The sequence below is a fragment of the Capricornis sumatraensis genome, chromosome 23, assembly GCF_032405125.1.
Source record: "Capricornis sumatraensis isolate serow.1 chromosome 23, serow.2, whole genome shotgun sequence".
Classification (NCBI taxonomy): domain Eukaryota; kingdom Metazoa; phylum Chordata; class Mammalia; order Artiodactyla; family Bovidae; genus Capricornis; species Capricornis sumatraensis.
Genome location: NC_091091.1, coordinates 10344278 through 10362574, shown reverse-complemented (window position 1 = coordinate 10362574; position 18297 = coordinate 10344278). Strand labels below are relative to the sequence as shown.

Below are 18297 nucleotides of genomic sequence, written 5' to 3'. Positions count from 1 at the left end.
GGGGAGGGGTAAACTGATAACAGCAAAGCGTTATGGCCATTTATCCATCGATCAAAAAAACAGGAAAAAAAGACAAAACAAAACAAGTACAGCGTAGTTATTATCTTCAGTTGATGATTCTTCATTTTCATGTGCTACAACCATTATTCACTAGGGTGACAAGACCAGTTGGTGACCAGATCAGTTGGCTAAAGTAACCACTGGCTAACCTTTTTCTATGGAGAAGGCAATGGTACCCCACTCCAGCACTTTTGCCTGGAAAATCCCATGGGCGGAGCCTGGTAGGCTGCAGACCGTGGGGTTGCTAAGAGTCAGACACGACTGAGCAACTTCCCTTTCACTTTTCACTTTCATGCATTGGAGAAGGAAATGGCAACCCACTCCAGTGTTCTTGCCTGGAGAATCCCAGGGACGGGGGAGCCTGGTGGGCTGTCGTCTATGGGGTCGCACAGAGTCGGACACGACTGAAGTGACTTAGCAGCAACCTTTTTCTAAGAGTGACATCTGAAAAAGTTAAAAGCTAGATAAAATAAATTAGATCCATTAAAGGAGACAGAATAAACCTCAACCGCTGTTCCTGATTACAAGCCAAATGTATATGAATCTTAATTCAGAGGCATAAAGGCAAAGGTTTCTGAAGTCAGAAGATGACAGATCAAAATACTTCCCAGCACAGTATTTTCTTGATGGAGTTATTATAACTTAACATTGTATAGGAGTCAGTGACTAAAACCATCCCAAATGAAAAGAAATGCAAGAAGGTTGTCTGAGGAGGTTTTACAAATAGCTAAGGAAAGAGAAGTGAAAAGCAAGGTAGAAAGGAAAGTTATATCCAACTGAACACAGAGTTTCATAGAATAGCAAAGAGAGAAAAGGAGGGTTTCTTAAATGAACACTGCAAAGAAGTAGAGAAAAACAATAGAATGGGAAAGACTAGAGATCTCTTCAAGAAAATGGAGAGATCAAGGGAACATTTCAAGGACAACAGAAGCAGAAGAGATTAAGAAGAGGTGTAAAGAATACACAGAAGAACTATACCAAAAATGTCTTACTGATCTGGATAACCATGATGGTATGGACACTCATCCAGAGCCAGATATTCTGGAATGTGAAGTTAAGTGGGCCTAGGAAGCATTACTACAAACAAATTCCAGCAGAACTATTTCAAATCCTAAAAGATGATGCTATTAAAGTGCTGCACTAAATCTGACAGCAAATTTGGAAAACTCAGCAGTGGCCACAGGACTGGAAAAGAACAGTTTTCATTCCAATTCCAATAAAAAGCAATGCCAAAAAATGTTCAAACCATCATACAATTTTGCTCATTTCACATGCTAGTGAGGTTACGGTCAAAATCATTCAAGCTAGGCTTCAGTGGTATGTGAGCCAAGAACTTCCAGATGTATAAGCTGGGTTTAGAAAAGGCAGAGGAACCAGAGATCAAATTGCCAACATTCGCTGGATCATAGAAAAATCAAGAGAATTCCAGAGAAACATATACTTCTGATTCATTGACTACATTAAAGCCTTTGTGTGGATCACAACAAACTGCAGAAAGTTCTTAAAGAGATGGGAATACCAGAACACCTTACCTGTCTCCTGAAAGGTTTACCTGTTGTAAAGAAGGTAAACCTGTTGTCAAGGAGCAACCATTAGAACCTTATATGGAACAACAGGCCGGTTCAAAATTGGGAAAGGAGTATGACAAGGCTGTATATTGTTAATTTAACTTATATGCAGAGTATATCATGCAAAACGCTGGACTGGATCAATCACAAACTAAAATCAAGATTGTGGGGAGAAATATCAACAACCTCAGATATGCAGATGGTACCACCCTAATGGCTGAAAGCAAAGAGGAACTAAAGAGACTCTTGATGAGAGTGAAAGAGCTGGCTTAAAACTCAACATTCAAAAAACTAAGAGATTATTTGAAGATTTATAACTTCTCTATTTTTTGTTTTAGAAATAATAAAGAAACTGGGGGGGGGGGGAACTAAGATCATGGCATCCAGTCCCATCACTTCATGGCAAATAGAAAGGAAAAATGTGGAAGCAGTGACAGATTTTACTGTCTTGGGCTCCAAAATCACTATGGACAGTGACTGCAGCCATGAAATTAAAAGACGCTCGCTCTTTGGAAGGAAAGCTATGAGAAACCTAAACAGTGTATTCAAAAGCAAAGACATCATTTTGCCGAGAAAGGTCTGTATAGTCAAAGCTGTGGTTTTTCCAGTGGTCATGTATGGATGTGAGAGTTGGACCATAAAGAAGGTTGAGTGCCAAAGAACTGATGCTTTTGAACTGTGTTGTTGGAGAAGACTCTTGAGACTCCCTTGGACTTCAAGGAGATCAAACCAGTCAATCCTAAAGGAAATCAACCCTGAATATTCACTGGAGTACTGATGCTGAAGCTGAAGCTCCAGTACTTGGCTACCTGACGTGAAGAGTTGGCTCACTGGGAAAGACCCTGTTACTGGGAAAGACTGAAGGCAGGAGGAGAAGTGGGCAGAGGATGAGATGGTTAAGTAGTATCACTGACCCCATGGACATGAATTTGAACAAACTCTGGGAGATGGTGGACAGGGAAGCCTGGTATGCTGCAGTCCATCGGTCAAACATGTCGTGGTGACAAAACAATACACCACCACCAAAGATCTGATGATCATATGAAAATCACACACACAGAACCAGAAACTGGACTTATCAGTAACCGGAAAGATGACCAATCAGCCTCAGCATTAATCCACAGTCAGAAGAGACAAATTCACATTCAGAAGAGAACAATGTAGAAATTAGCACATAAAATTAATTTATCAAAAGGATATTCTTACAGTGACTGGAAAATGTATTCTCTACTCAAGAGTATTCATTTTCTTTTTATGTATGAGTATCAATCTGACTTGTTTGAATTAGTAGTTGGTTGAATGCAGAATTACAGTAATGTTAAGTAGATCGACTTTAGAAATGATTCTTCTAGGCCACAAAGAGGCCTGATAAAACTACTCCTTCACCGTAACAGCAAACATGTTTCATGACAGCACTGCTCGTTTCCAAGATTCTCCATCTCTCGAGTCAAAATTTACTTCTCTTAATCTTTTTTCTATCATTCACTGTATTTCTGTAGATTGGTATTAACATTGACTAAGCCATATCAAGCTGTTGCTCCCATTCCTCCACTGTGTCCTGCCCAACTACTAGAAGGCAAACTCATTTCTTAATCGCAGGCTCTTAAATCATTCCTCTGACAGCCTCATGTACCAACCACAAAGTAGTCTGGGAGTTTTTCTGTCGATACTGAAGTTTAATTCTGAACACAATAGAAGCATTACAAAAACCCAACTGGGTACAACTCAATACTGCAAAAATGTAAACAGACTTTGGTTCAAAGCAAATTGCTAAAAATTAACCACTGAAAAAAACTATGGTTGGTTCATATAAGAGTATATAGATAGTTTAAATATTAAGACAACTATTTTAAAAGAATCCTGTATCTGCATAATGCTTTACAAAGTGCTTTCCTGCCCATTGTAACATTTACTTCTCATAACCACCACATACTTAAACTGGAAAGTCTCCAAAAAGGATACTTCTGAAAGAGGGTACACGGGATGATAGAAAATTTATACTTTTAAAAGCCAATTACACTTCTACTGACATTTTACAGTTTATTTATACACAAATTTTTTGTTCTGAAATTAGAAAACATATTGACTATTTACAAAGCAGACACAAATTCCTTCTTTCATAAAATATATTATGTACTCTTAGGTCATAAATGTATTTAAGGTTATTTAAATGAGCCTTGAGAACTATTGCTCAGATACGAATGATTATTCCTCTTAAAAACGATGCAAACCTGAAAAGCAGACACCTAGGCTTTGGTGTCTAACAGATTCCTTTCCAGATCCCCTGCACTAAATACTTCTCCAGGTCCTCTGTACATTCATGCCCCTTTATAAACTGTTCTACGTAAAATTACATCATTTATGTATACCTTAGCATAAAATTAAGTGAATAAATCCACTCAAGGATTTTAAGGCTAATACCCAATTGTGAAATAAAAGACAAAAATAGTGCAATGGAACCCAGATATTAAACTGGTAAGGGGCATTTTATGGAGTCCAGGAAATCATAACACATATACCTGATTATGTAAAAGGTCAGTTCTTATCTAATGAGTTTTATCCCACTGACACCGAGTAGGTACATGAAGCAAAATAAACAAAGCAGTTATAGATCATCAACGTGATAAAAATAAACTCAACATCAAAAAGTACATCTTTTTCTGTGGTTTAGAAATTTTCCTAAATGAAAATACAACATGAATATACATCAATATTTGAAACGGAAAGTTAAAAGCTCTTACCTGACTACATCGTCTATATTGTTCCTGTACACGCCTTCAAGTCTTTCTGCAGGAAACCCCATAGCAATAATGTTTGGATAAATATCTGAGTGCTTAAGTTAAGGAAACATGCAACAATGTAAACCACATGTACACATTTTAAAACATTAGCTTACTGAAATACACAATGCAAACCTCATGTAAATGTTTTAAAACATTAGCTGATTATAAAAAGCTTTCCCCACTACAAACCATGTTAATAATAAGGCTGTCAAATGTATTTATTTATAAGCCATCATGAGTAATTAAGAAATACAGGTAAATACACTGATCCCAAAAAATATCAATGGCAACCCACTCCAGTATTCTGGCCTGGAAAATCCCATCAATGGAGGAGGCTGGTGGGCTATGGTCCATGGGGTCCCAAAGAGTCAGACACGACTGAGCAACTAACACACAATCATACGACAGTGATTATTAAATCTTACTCAGTATGTTTAGAATGCATCTAAGGTAAAAGGTACTTTCATATTTACAACACTAAAATATCCAGACAAAATCAAAAAATCAAAAACAAAACAAGAAACAGCTGCACAATTTCTGCTTTTTCAGAGAAAAGTAGACACAGTTAAGAGTTAGAAAATTAGATTTAAGAACAAGTTATTCCTCTAATCAGATGCATAAATTGCACAACTGACCCTTTTTAGACTTCAATTTCCTATTCTACATGGTGAGGAGGTTGAGAAAACCACAATGATCTATCTTAACCCTTGGTATTTATGATGATAATACTGAACTGAGGTAGAAACTTAATCTCATATCCAAACAAGGTAATAAATACTTAGCGTGCCCATTCTATTAACTTATATACAACAGCTGCATAAAACAAACTTCTACACTCAAGAAAAACTTATATAAAACTATAAAGCAGCAGAGATTATCCACATATCTGAGGACTTTGTCCATCAGACTGGCTCTCATTTCTTGAGCTCCATCAATTCTCTCTAATCTCATGATTTTCTGACAAAGATGTTTCAAACCAGCCAATCTTAACTGGTTTAAACCACTCAAGACTATCTCCAAAGCTCTATGCTCACCTATTGGACCCATTTATCTTCCAAATACAATACAAAATTCATCAAATTCAGTGCCTTTTTAGAGATCTTTTTAATTTCTGCTGCATTCACATTAGTGAGCTTATTTCAGTATTATTTTCAATCCAAAATAACATTACTAAAACCTTTCATTTTGATATTGTAATTTAAGAAAAGATTACCTATTAATTTTATGTTCTATATAATTATTAGTACTGCTTGGACAGATCTACAAAATATTTTAAGGAAAAAAATGTGCATAACAGAGTATATAGTATGCCACCTTTGTCTAAAAGAAATACTTTATAAACTAATTTTTTACACATATATTTGCCTGAACTGGAATGCTCCAACACACATAAAGATAACTGAGAGACTAATAAAAATGGCTGCTTCATAGAAAGGAGGAGGAGGAGGCAAGCACACACTGAAACAAATCTGATTAAATATCAAATTGGTAACCAGGAGAAAGGATTTATTTCAAGGGTTCTCTAGACACTGTAATTTTACTGTATTTCTGGGCAGGAAGTTTTCTAAGAAAAAAGAGCTACAAAGAAATTTTAAACCTTTCCAGTAATTTCTAATGACATCAGTATTAATATCTTCCAAACTTTTCCTTTATATTATAGGAAAAAATCAATGAAGTTATGTTAACGACTTGAAGGTTTGTGATTATTACTGTAAAAGAGATAACATTATAAAATCAAGAAATCAAGTAATAACTGAAAATATTAATATGAACTCATGCTTGCAGACATTTACATTGTTTAGGTCTTTCCAAAGAAACAGCCTAAAAGTATGTCACCTGAGCAGCAGTAAACACTTCTAGAACCCTGATTTCATCTTTAATATCATACTACACTAAAAGGTATCAACTCCTTGAAAAAACAGTTGGCATCACATCTGGGGGCAGGGAAAGCATACATACATTAGTGGCCTATATCAAACAGACATAGGAGCTAGCATGAAGCATGGCTAAATTTGTGACAAACTGAGCATCAGAGGAAAAATGTAAATGGTAGTAAGTCAAAGAACCCTGAATAAAATGGAAATAAATCCCCGAGTCTATAAAGATACTCAATATAGAAAAAGTTATAACAAAACAAAAAATTATTTTCACTTTTAAGCTTTGCTATGTGTCTACTGGAATAGTTACTTTCTTTACTTTGAAATTGGTAAAGTGGGAGATAAAGCATTTATCCTACTTTTCCTGTAGGAACTCTATTTCAGGGCAACTCAATAGCTCCATTTCATAAAGCAAACACAACAGAAAACACCAGTTAATAAAAACAAAAATTTTAGAAAAATCAGTTAGAATCAGAAAAATCAAACTTTGAAAGCCCTAATAAAATTACTAACTTAGGCAAGGATCAACAAATGGTACTAAATCAATAGGTGAGTGGATAATAAGGAACTGAACTTTCTAACAGAAGCAAAGTGATACCACACAATATATCTTCTAATGTAAGAAAACACCACATAATATATCTTCTAATGTAAGAAGACACACATAATTGAATAATGCACAGAAAAGACTGTCATCACCCAATTTCAGTGGTCAGTCTCAGCATCACCAAGCAAGTTAAGCTGAGATCACATAACTTTTGATGTGATGCAATCTGATGGACACAGCATCATCTATGAGAGCCGGATTATCCTCAATCTGAGAATCCACGAAGCACTTACATATAAATTCCAACTTACAGATATGAGATAGAACAAGCTAAATGACATTATGTGTATAAACTGGACAATTCAAAAAGTCTGTAGGACGTGACTCAGTATCTTTCAAATTATCTTTTTTAAAAAAAGTCAAGCATCATTTCACAGCTGAAGAGAGGAGAAATGGGTATCTGCCCTTGGTTTAGAAAGACTTAGGGTTCTAAAAGTCAAGTTCACTGGTATAATCCTGTTCTGGTTACTGTTTCAGAGCAACCAGCCATTAAGGATATTTTTGAACCAACTAGAGAAATTTTAAATATGATCTAAGTATTGGCTGAGATAAAAATTTACAGAAATGGAAAAGTAGACATTACTGACTGGAAAAAAAAAAGGTTTCAAAAGAGAAGGTACAATGTGATACTATTTTAATAAAAGAAAACATATACAGCATACTAGTATAACTAAAATATGTAGACAGAAAGATTACAAACTAAAGTACTGAAGGTAATAATATCTAGGGAGTAGGAATACTGGAGAAGGCAATGGCACCCCACTCTACTCTTGCCTGGAAAATCCTGTGGATGGAGGAGCCTGGTGGGCCTCAGTCCATGGGGTCACTAAGAGTGTGACATGACTAAGCGACTTCCCTTTCACTTTTCACTTTCATGCATTGGAGAAGGAAATGGCAACCCACTCCAGTGTTCTTGCCTGGAGAATCCCAGGGACGGGGGAGCCTGACTGGCTGCCACCTATGGGGTCGCACAGAGTCGGACGAAACTGAAGCAACTTAGCAGCAGCAGTAGCAATATATAGTTTTTCTCATTTTTGCTTGTTTTAATATGATCACCTATACTGTTTCTATAACAGGTTTAAAAAACTGTTTTATAATTATCTCCAAATCTATTTCCTAAGTGTCGTAACAAAATAGTCTTGCCCTGTATGACTTACAATCAACTTTGTATGTAATTTTTTAAAAAGCTGAATTTCTTAAAAAATAATAATAAAAAAAGTATATAGGCCAGGGATAATTTTTGAAGAATACACAAATTCACCCTCAACCTCAAAGGGTTCCATTAGGATCATTTTTAACATCACAAATATTAGCCATCATCTATCATTCTCACATAAGAAAGCAGCCCTACCTAAAAATGTAATTCCTAATTACCAAAATGTTTTAGGTGTCCACTCACCAAAAAAAAAAAAAAAAAAATGAAGAGACAAGAGGCTCAAATCAAGCCTGAAGCACTACAATTCCTGAACATGAATAATCTTTACTTTTTAACTGTCTTATAGAATACAAACATAAGAAAATGGAAATTAACAGAAAAAACAAATGAGGCAGCAGTAGGGAACAGCAAGCAGTGGCAACTACCACAAATCTGGAATTTCTAACTAAATAATTATAAACACATTTTACTAAAAAATATAAATTGAAATTATGCCAAGGTTTTCTGAGCAATGCAACAGAAATTTTTTATGTAAAAAAGTTTTATTACTACTAACAAACTTACCTGACCTAACCATTAATTTCAGTGGGAATGCTAGTAAGCTTCCACCCTTACAGGAAAGCATATAAGTGAGGGAAGGGATAAATTAGGAATTTAGGGTTTATACATACACACTACTATATACAAAACAGATAATCAACAAGGACCTACTGAACAGCACAGGGAATCATATTCATCTTGAATATCCTATAATGGAAAAGAACCTGAAAAAGAATATATACATATATGTATGTGTACATACATACATAATTGAATTACTCTGCTGTACTCCTGAAACACTGTAAATCAACTGCACATCAATAAATTTTTTAAAAAAGCACAGAAATATAAAGCCCCTTGAAATGCAGTCATTTTAACAAAGACTAAATTTAGATTTATCCTTCTACTATGAATATTAACAAATAAAGTAAATAAGGTTGCAAAGGGCTTGGTTTACTTACTTAAGAAAAATACTTGTCAGTAACTACACATGAATGGGGATACTCATCGGCTCCCTCCTTTACTCAATTATCCAAACACACACTGAACATTCACATACTGAACATTGTGCATGGGACACTGAGAACATAAGTCTAAGTAAGCAAAGACTACCACACTCTGCTGCTGCTGCTAAGTCGCTTCAGTCGTGTCCGACTCTGTGTGACCCCATAGATGGCAGCCCACCAGGCTCCTCAGTCCATGGGATTTTCCAGGCAAGAAGACTGGAGTGGGGTGCTATTGCCTTCTCCACCACACTCTAGGAGTTCCTATTCTATCAAGGAAGACAGACACACAAACCTACAACTATGCCAAAGGCCCCATTATATATACATAAGATCAAGACGTTTTAAGAGCAAGACAAAGAAGGATTAATTCTGCAGAGGTAGAGATAAAATAGGTAATATGTTAGAAATCCTTAAGAAATAAGGCATACATCAGACAAAAGAAGAAACAAAAGCAATTACAACATTCTAAAAAGAGGGTAGAACAGATACATGGAAATACTGGGTTGGTCAAAAAGTTCATTCAGGTTTTTCCATACCATCTACGGAAAAACTCAAAAGAACTTTTTGGCCAACCCAACACAGAAAATATTCAGAAAAAGCGAGCAGTCCAGTACAGCTCACACACAAAGCTTTATGCAGAAGGTGGCAGGACTGACTAAGATTAGGTCTCGGTTTAAGGATGCTGTGACAGGAAGTTCAAGTCAATCAGACAGATAAGGAGTCAAAGGCCAGGATCAACAGGGGAGTTTCTAGCAGAGCAACAACCCATGGCTCTGCAATCTCTTACTGAGCAACAATCCAACTCTTCCTTTAACAGAACTGAGGAATCAAGCCTTCTTAAAGTTTCATTTTCCTCACTTACACCTTCCTTATTCATACAGTCTGAAATTTTACCCAATACTTTGGCATCCATCATAAATTAGAAAAACAGAGACCATGTCCCAGACAGTATGCCAAATACATTCTCATTTAATCCTAACAATCCTTTGAAGTAACGTTACTTCACAGATGATGACAGTGAAAGTTACTCAGTTGTGTCTGACTCTTTGCAAGCCCAAGGACTATACAGTCCATGGAATTCTCCAGGCCAGAACTTTCCCCTTCTCCAGGGGATCTTCCCAACCCAGGAATCGAACCCAGATCTCCCACATTGCAGACGGATTCTTTACCAGCTGAGCCACAAGGAAAGTCTACAGATGATGAAACTGTGGATCAAAATGAATGGTCCCAAAGCCATCAGTAGTTAAGCTACAATTCAAACCCATTATGTATGTAACTTCAAATGGAAGCAATTTACTAATCAAACATTAAAAAACTTCTAAAAGACAACAGAAAAATCTACTAGTATTTTCAAAACTGATGTTAGCAACTAATGACTACTCAATTTTGAGGCAAACATTTCTTAAGCCAAGAATTGTATAAAATAAAATCTTTCTTACATACAACTTTTTTGCTTCCCGTTAAAATTTTTATGACATACATTTTTAGATGATTTCAACCAAACAGGAATAACCAAGGGAGGAAATATTAGAATAGACTTAACTTGCAATTACTGGATATAATAATAAGTAGAAGGGGCTAATAAAAGTACCCATCATATAGGGTTTTAAGGATTAAATGATTTAATATATGAACAATGCCTAGAACATAATGATGTTTGTCTATCAACTGAACAAATGGTATAATACTAGATCTTAGGAGCCCACTCTAACTGTTCAGTTGTTTTCCAATGACACTGACTTGCTGAATAACCTAACCCTTCTAAAGAACATTAAAGCCTAACAGAAACTTTAACTCTTTATAAAATCTTTAGTATATTGCTTTTTTATTTAACTGAAGAACATATGCAAAATGTAACTCCAAAAGGGGTTAAAAGCCTTTATTCCCTGCAGCAGTGGCTACTGCACATGAAATAAGGAGACAGGTAAGAAATGCATACATGGTCCTCTCTTGCCCAGGATGAACGCCACCACAGCTACAGGAGATCTGATAAACACTGGTAGTCTCCACCCCACTCCCCCTCCCTCAAACAAACATGTCAAATTTGTTTTGTTTCACTTTAATAGAGGTATGTGAAGTTGCTCAGTCGTGACCAACTCTGCGACCCGTGGACTGTAGCCCACCAAGCTCCTCTGTCCATGGGATTCTCCAGGCAAGAATACTGGAGTGGGTTGCCATTTCTTTCTCCATAATAGAGGTATAACTTAATACAATTAAATACACAGATTTTAAGTGGCTGGTTTATGAGTTCTGATAATTATACACAGTATAGCATATTTGAGTCAAGTGCTGCAACAATCCTTCTCACATCACAGAATACTGTCCCAAAGAAAAAAACTTAAGTTTTAAAATATAATAATTTTTAAAATAACGTCCACAGAAGTTGATTCAACCCATAACTGACCTATTATCCTTACAATGTGGCTATGATAAAAGCTAAACAATTTTTTATTGGCTGTTCTAAGCATCCAAGCATAACTGAAAAAACTAAAAATATGTTCCAAGTTACCTCTAATTAACAAAACGTCTTCTAAAAGAAAACTTGTGGGGGCTTCTGGTGGCTCAGTGGTAAAGAATCCACTTGCCAATGCAGGAGACACAGGTTCGACCCCCGGTCCGGGAAGATCCCACAGGCTGTAGAGCAACTAAGCCCGTGTGCCAGAACTACTGAGCCTGTGCTCTGAGCCCAGGAACTGCAGGTACTGAAGCCTGCGCGCCCTAGAGAGCGTGCTCCACAATGAGAGGAGCCACCACCAAGAGAAGCTCCCACGGCGATGAAGACCCAGCACTGCCAAAAATAGATAATAAATAAATGAACAACTACAAAAAGCTCTAAAACACGTGGGCTGAGATCTCATGAGTCTACCTTACCTCAGAAGTTTATTTGAGCCTAAATTAATGGGGTTCATACGGTAAATTTACCTTGAATTTTCAAATAGAGGATAACAACCAAATATAGCTCCCTAAGATTTTCTGTTTCACTACTTTCCATTCTATTGCATATTTTATTAAAATGGTAAGGGAGGGAAAAACAGGCCCCCTGAGCCTTCTTTTACAACAATGTGTTCCCGACACAAAAGCTGCATCTTATTTGAAGCATAATTACCAACAGTAAAGCAGTTCTGGAAGTTTCTCTGTAGTGCTCCATATAGCACAGATCAATAGACATGCTTGTCCCTTTACAACTTACAGACTGAAATGCAGTCTTGAGTTATAAATCACTGACTCCTTATTTTTCCTGCTATAGTTATTTCTAGGAAAATTATTTCCATAAGTCACATAAAAGTTGTTTTCAGAATCTAGTTAACTGAAAGGTGTGCAATATGAAGCTAGAAACTATCCCATACATGGAACATGACAGGTCAAATAAAAGTGACATATAGATTTGGAGACTATCAAAGAGTATCCAGAGCAAATCTGAAGTTGCCCAGATCACAAAAGGAACATTGAGCTAAACTGGCAGCAGGAGTAAAGGAATCAAGTCAGACTAACAAGACAACAATCAAAAACAAGTTAGCAAATACCAGAACTTCACCATTTAATTTCATTTTCTAGGAATATCTGGAGCTTTTCTCGGCTATCTGGGAGTGCTTTCAACTCACAGGCACTTAAGGCTCAGGTGAGAAGAAAAATTCAGCCACTGATTCATTAGTTACATCAGCTTTACATTCCTTTCAACAAATTTTAACAGGTTTAAATTTAACAAATACTTTCCAAATATGTCACAGTTATATCCACGTTATCAACTTTTATAATCAATTATGCTTTAAATACCAGCCATGCTCATAGACTTCTATGACCTTCTCATTTAATAAAAGATTTTATATTTCTTACTAGAATTTTTTTTCCTTAAAAAGTGTGTTAAATGTTTGGATCTCATTTCTAAACTGATGATTCCCATTGGGAGGAAAGCAGAAATAGAAGGTGCTTGAATTTCCCAGTTGATAAAGTGTTAATTATTTATTATTTAAGAACATCTGCCCTAATATATATCATATAATCATCTCTCTACAAACCAAATTAATGCAGCCTAAAATTTTATTTTCTAAACTGAAAAGGGCACAGAGGTACAAAAGCATGAGCTACAGAAGTAATGAGAAAGAATGGTCTAAAAGATGGGAATTTTAAGAATTAAGGAGAAATGAACAGAACACTGGAAATATTTTCTAGGTGAAAGGCCCTGTTCTAAGCACTTAAGTGTATACTGTTTTTTAATATAGAATACCAGAATTCTATCCTTAGCTTTGCAACTTAAGCCTAGACTTCAGGTTAAGTTACTGAATCTCTGAACCTCAAATACTTTTGTTTCTCTATAAAATAGTAAGACTTGCTGCAATTTCTTCACTGGTTGTTTCAAAGATCAGATGAGATATGAGGAAATATCTTTAAATTATAAAACTGCAAAGGGGTCTACAGGGGCTGTAACTATTTGAAGTTGCGTAAGTTAGAAATGTCCTGTTTTTTTTTTTTTAGTTTAAATGTCTCATTACAAGGCAACTCAATACAGTGTCTTCATAAACAAATTATAAAAGGAATTTCAATATATTAACTTAAATTCACTTTAGCATAAATTTTAGGTTCCATTGAACACTTTTAAATTTTCTGCTAGTACTGTGAAACCAGAAAGCCAAATAACTGAGGAACTATTAAGTTTTCTATTTCTCCAAGCAATTTAAACCTCTCAACTTTCTTTGATGTTTTTATACTATACCAACTCTTCTTGACACAAAAGTCTACATAAATTTATATCTCACTTTGTAAATGAAAACATCACATTCTTCAAAGGTAATATTAAGAACTGCTAGTAAATCTTCCACTTAGAAGCAACCCTATAAACTGGTTCACTTGGCAAGAAATTCGCAAGCTGTAACACAGAGCTGTGAAGCTGCTGTACCTTTTCACTCTGGCACTCCTACTCTAACACTACACTCTAAACACAAACCAAAGGAAAAGGTAAACTATACAAAGATACTTACAGTAGTGCTCTTTAGCAAATCACAATATTTAGCCTGATGAAATATAACCTGTATAGCTTTTAAAATAAGTACCTATTAACATAAAAAATGTTTATAAAAGAGATCACAGAACAATATGGAAACACTGATTCGTAAGATCTAATTATGTTCATATGTACATTAACAGGGAAAGATAAATTCCAGTTGACAGCTATAAAACAGAAGTAACTTTTTTCTATTAAACCATTCAAATTTAAGAATAATTCTGAAAATATTTCAAGCCAGACACATTAAGATTCCACTGAGTTAAAAAAAAATCTTTTTAAAGGAATAATCAAGGCACTGTGAACTTTTAACTATTTAAATTTAAGCAAATTAGAACCACAGAAAAATACGTTATCAAGTCACTGATATGTGTATGCTTAGTCGCTCAATCGTGTCCCAGTCTTTGCAACCCCATGAACTAATAACACAGAAAAATATCTTATCAAGTCTCTGATAGTATGAGCAATACTCTTAAAATCCAAAGCATTATTTATTAGTGCATTGAGCTGAGGTGTTTAGTGTATTAGTACCCTCAACTAACTGAATCAGTTTTTCTCCAGAGTAGTTGTTAATTATGAAATAATATATCCAACAACTGTTCAAGCCTGCATCTGTGAACCTCTAAAAATTTAAGTTGCTCAACTAACTGGTTTTAACGAGTACACCGAACAATTACCTTCTTCCTAGGTCTCTGGATGAATACGATAAGACTGATTTCCTGTTTCAGAACTCTGCTGCTGTTAAAATACACACACACACACACCCCCCTCCCTACAGCGCTGCTCCCACTAAAAAACATCTAAGATTGACTACTAATAACAAATAATAACATTCAAAAAGATTATCAGTTCAACAACATGCATTAGACACTTATCAACATTATAAACTTGAACTAAGCCAAATAAAAGCATATTAAGACTGTAAAAATTGAAATTACTTCAATCCATTATTACACTAAAGTACATAAGAGGGTGTCTTTTATGTTCTACTATTCATACTCAATGTTAAGATTTATGCATTACTTCTGTAATATTCTATGATAAGTCATTCTTTTATCATTTAATAGAAGTAATTACCTAAAACATTAGTTTTGGCTACTGTATAGCTATGCAAAAAGATAAAAGGTCATTAACTTTTACAGAAAACAAGACATTCAAAGAGTTAAGGTACAGAAGATGACAAGGGATTTGTCAGTAGTAAGACAACAAAAGCCTAGCAGCATTCAGTGCCAGCTCACTCAGTATTAGCAAATTGCATTCTGGAAGGAAAAAAGATGGCAAGAGTTGTAACTCAATTGACCTTTTAGATACAATCATGAACAAATTTTCTAACATTCAAAACTACCACACACTAGCTAAGAAAAAACAGTTCTAATACAAATGTGTCTTCAACAAGTGCATTTTCCTTCTATTAATTCAGCCAAAACTGCAAAATTTTTAAATTAACTTCTAACAATCAAATCTACCTTTAAAAGAAAGTCATTAATTTGATCCATTTTAAAGGAAAAAAAGCTCCAAACAAGTATGTACTTACTGCTTCATTTTATATTTGGCTTTAATATTATAAAATCTATAGCTTAAGTCAGAAAATCATTTAGAAATTACCTACTTTTTTCCTCAACCAGCAAAAATAGTGTTGCCTCAGTGCAGTATTTTAAATCTGGGTAAGAACACTATGAACTAGAAATTCAGGTAGATTTTAAAATATGAAGGCAAACATACTGGCATTTGTTCCTCTACTGGTAACAATCATGTTACTGATCTTATGATAAGTGCCTTGTTCTAATACTGTGTGATTCATATTCCCACTGATGGTATTTTAACCATACCAATTTAAAACTGCTTGAATAAGTGTATTATCCAAAAGAACTTAAATTACATATTTGCTAAAATACTAGCAAAAATTCATCTTAAGATTTAATAAGATAGTTTTAGAATATACTAACAGCTCAAGAATAAGTCTACATAGATGGCTTTGAACTGTTATCAGTCTTAATCCTAGACAGTGTTCCATTTTAGTAGGAACCCAATTACTGCAACTAGGGAAGAGACACAATTACTGACCATGATTAGTTATGGAATCTTCATATCCAAAGGAGAACACAGTAAAAAATCTTGGAAAATAATTAAGCTGAAACATTAAAAAAACTGAGTAACTTTTTCATCCAGTAAATAAACTTTTAAAAACACAACATTTAACACAGAGAAAGACAAAAATACCAACAGTTATTATGAAAGGAGAGAAATGAAGAGGGGGGAAAGCTCTTATTAATACCTCACACCCTTTAAATACTATTAAGTAAACAGAACAGGTGAAGACTTTTAAACCTCGAGTATTTAGACAGAAAATCTCACCTACATATGCACCACATTCCATGTAAGAGCTATAATTTAGGTATGTACTACCTATCCACCACCCGCCCACCGCCCTACCAAAAAGGGCATCATTCCTTTCATGGCCTACAATTCAAGAATGAACAAATTCTATAAACTGATACTAGTAAAACAATTTGCTTTAATCAGACATTAACTTTAAATTGGCAAGACATTTCTTACACAACTAGAAACCCCAGATACAAAGCTACATTTAAGAACATAAATTCAAAATCATATCTAAATATTACATCTGATCATATTAATCACACTTGGCATGGTACCAAACTTCTCAGTAAAAAACAATGTCAACATAATAAAGTAGATTCAAATTAATCAGATCCTATTAAGCCCAATATGCAATTTTAAAGACAGCTAAGAACCGACGACTAAATTCTTAGGGATGATAAGAAATTAACAACCACTGCTGTGGTTGAAAATGTAACACCAAGATTTTACAGGAAACTCATATACTAGCATAAAGACAAGAACTGAGCTACAGAAAAAAGCAAAGACTTGAAAAATATTTAAGTAAATTTTTAAGGAAGAGTTATTCTATCCAATTCCTGGTTGAGTTCTAGAATAATGAAATTCTATAAATCAACTCTTAGGAAACCTAAAGCTTAAAAACCTTATACAATCACAGTACCAAAATCTTGTATAACGTATCTCAAGTTAAAACATTATGTTTCCACTTACATATCCAAACAATCTTAAAAAAAAAAATAAGTCAGACTTTCATTACATAATATTTAGTTCCCAACCACTATCTTCAAATTTTAGTAGAAAAGTATCAACACTGGCATAACCAGTGTTTTATTTTTGCAAAAGCTTAAAATTTGATATTTATTTTTAAAAATTTTAATTAATAGATGATTCCAAAAGGAGAAGTCTCAAAGCCACTTATATCACTAGATTATCTTAACTTTTTCCTATATTTGTGTAACAGATGGCAAGCCTTACTTCTTGGACATTATACAATAATCACAATCTGTGTGACCTTTTCAGCACCAAAAGGAATCCAAATAGCCTTAATAACCACTAACAGTATGGAGGTTCCTTAAAAAACTAAAAACAGAGTTAGCATATGATTATTCAATCCCATTCCTGGTCACATATCTGGAGAAAAACAGGACTGAAAAGGATACATGCACCTCAAAGTTCACTGCAGCACTGCTTACAGCAGCCGAGACATGGAAGGAACCTCGATGTCCATCAACACAGGACTGGATAAAGGAAGTGTGATACATATACACCACAGAATATTACTCAGCCATCAAAAAGGATGAAATACTGCCACCTGCAGCAACATGGACGTGCCGAGAAACTCACAGTGAGGAAAGCCAGAGAGAGAGGAGTCGCATATGCCACCCCTTATATTCAGTGTCTGCAAAGAAAGGATACAAATGAACCTATCTATAAATCAGAATCTGCCTCACAGACTAGAGAGAACAAACTCATGGCTCAGGTGGGGTGGGAAAGCAAGGGAAAGGGATAGCAGTTAGGGAGTTTCAGATCACCATGTACACATCGCTATGTTCAAAATGGATAATCAACATGAACATATTCTATAGCACAGTGTTATGTGGCAGCCTGGAGGGGACGGGAGTTTGGGGGGAAATGAATACGTATGTATGTATTGAGTCCCTCTGCTGCCACCTGAATATTGCTGCCGACTATCACAATATTGTTAACTAGCTGAATTCCAATATAAAATAACAACTTTTAAAATTTGAAAAGAAAAAAAGAGGGTGAGGACTCGAATCAAAAAGCTAGAAATGAAAAAGGAGAACAACTGACACTGCAGAAATACAATGGATGTGAAAGA

At 35.2% G+C, this 18297-nt stretch overlaps 1 protein-coding gene across 1 annotated transcript in view; it reads right to left on the bottom strand.

The window, feature by feature from the left end:
* PTEN (phosphatase and tensin homolog) overlaps window positions 1–18297 on the bottom strand; it is a 98964-nt gene that overhangs the window by 65453 nt on the left and 15214 nt on the right. The window contains exon 2 of the mRNA XM_068961215.1: window positions 4370–4454. Within this exon, the coding sequence (XP_068817316.1) occupies window positions 4370–4454 (85 nt within the window). The remainder of the gene's footprint in view (window positions 1–4369; window positions 4455–18297) is intronic.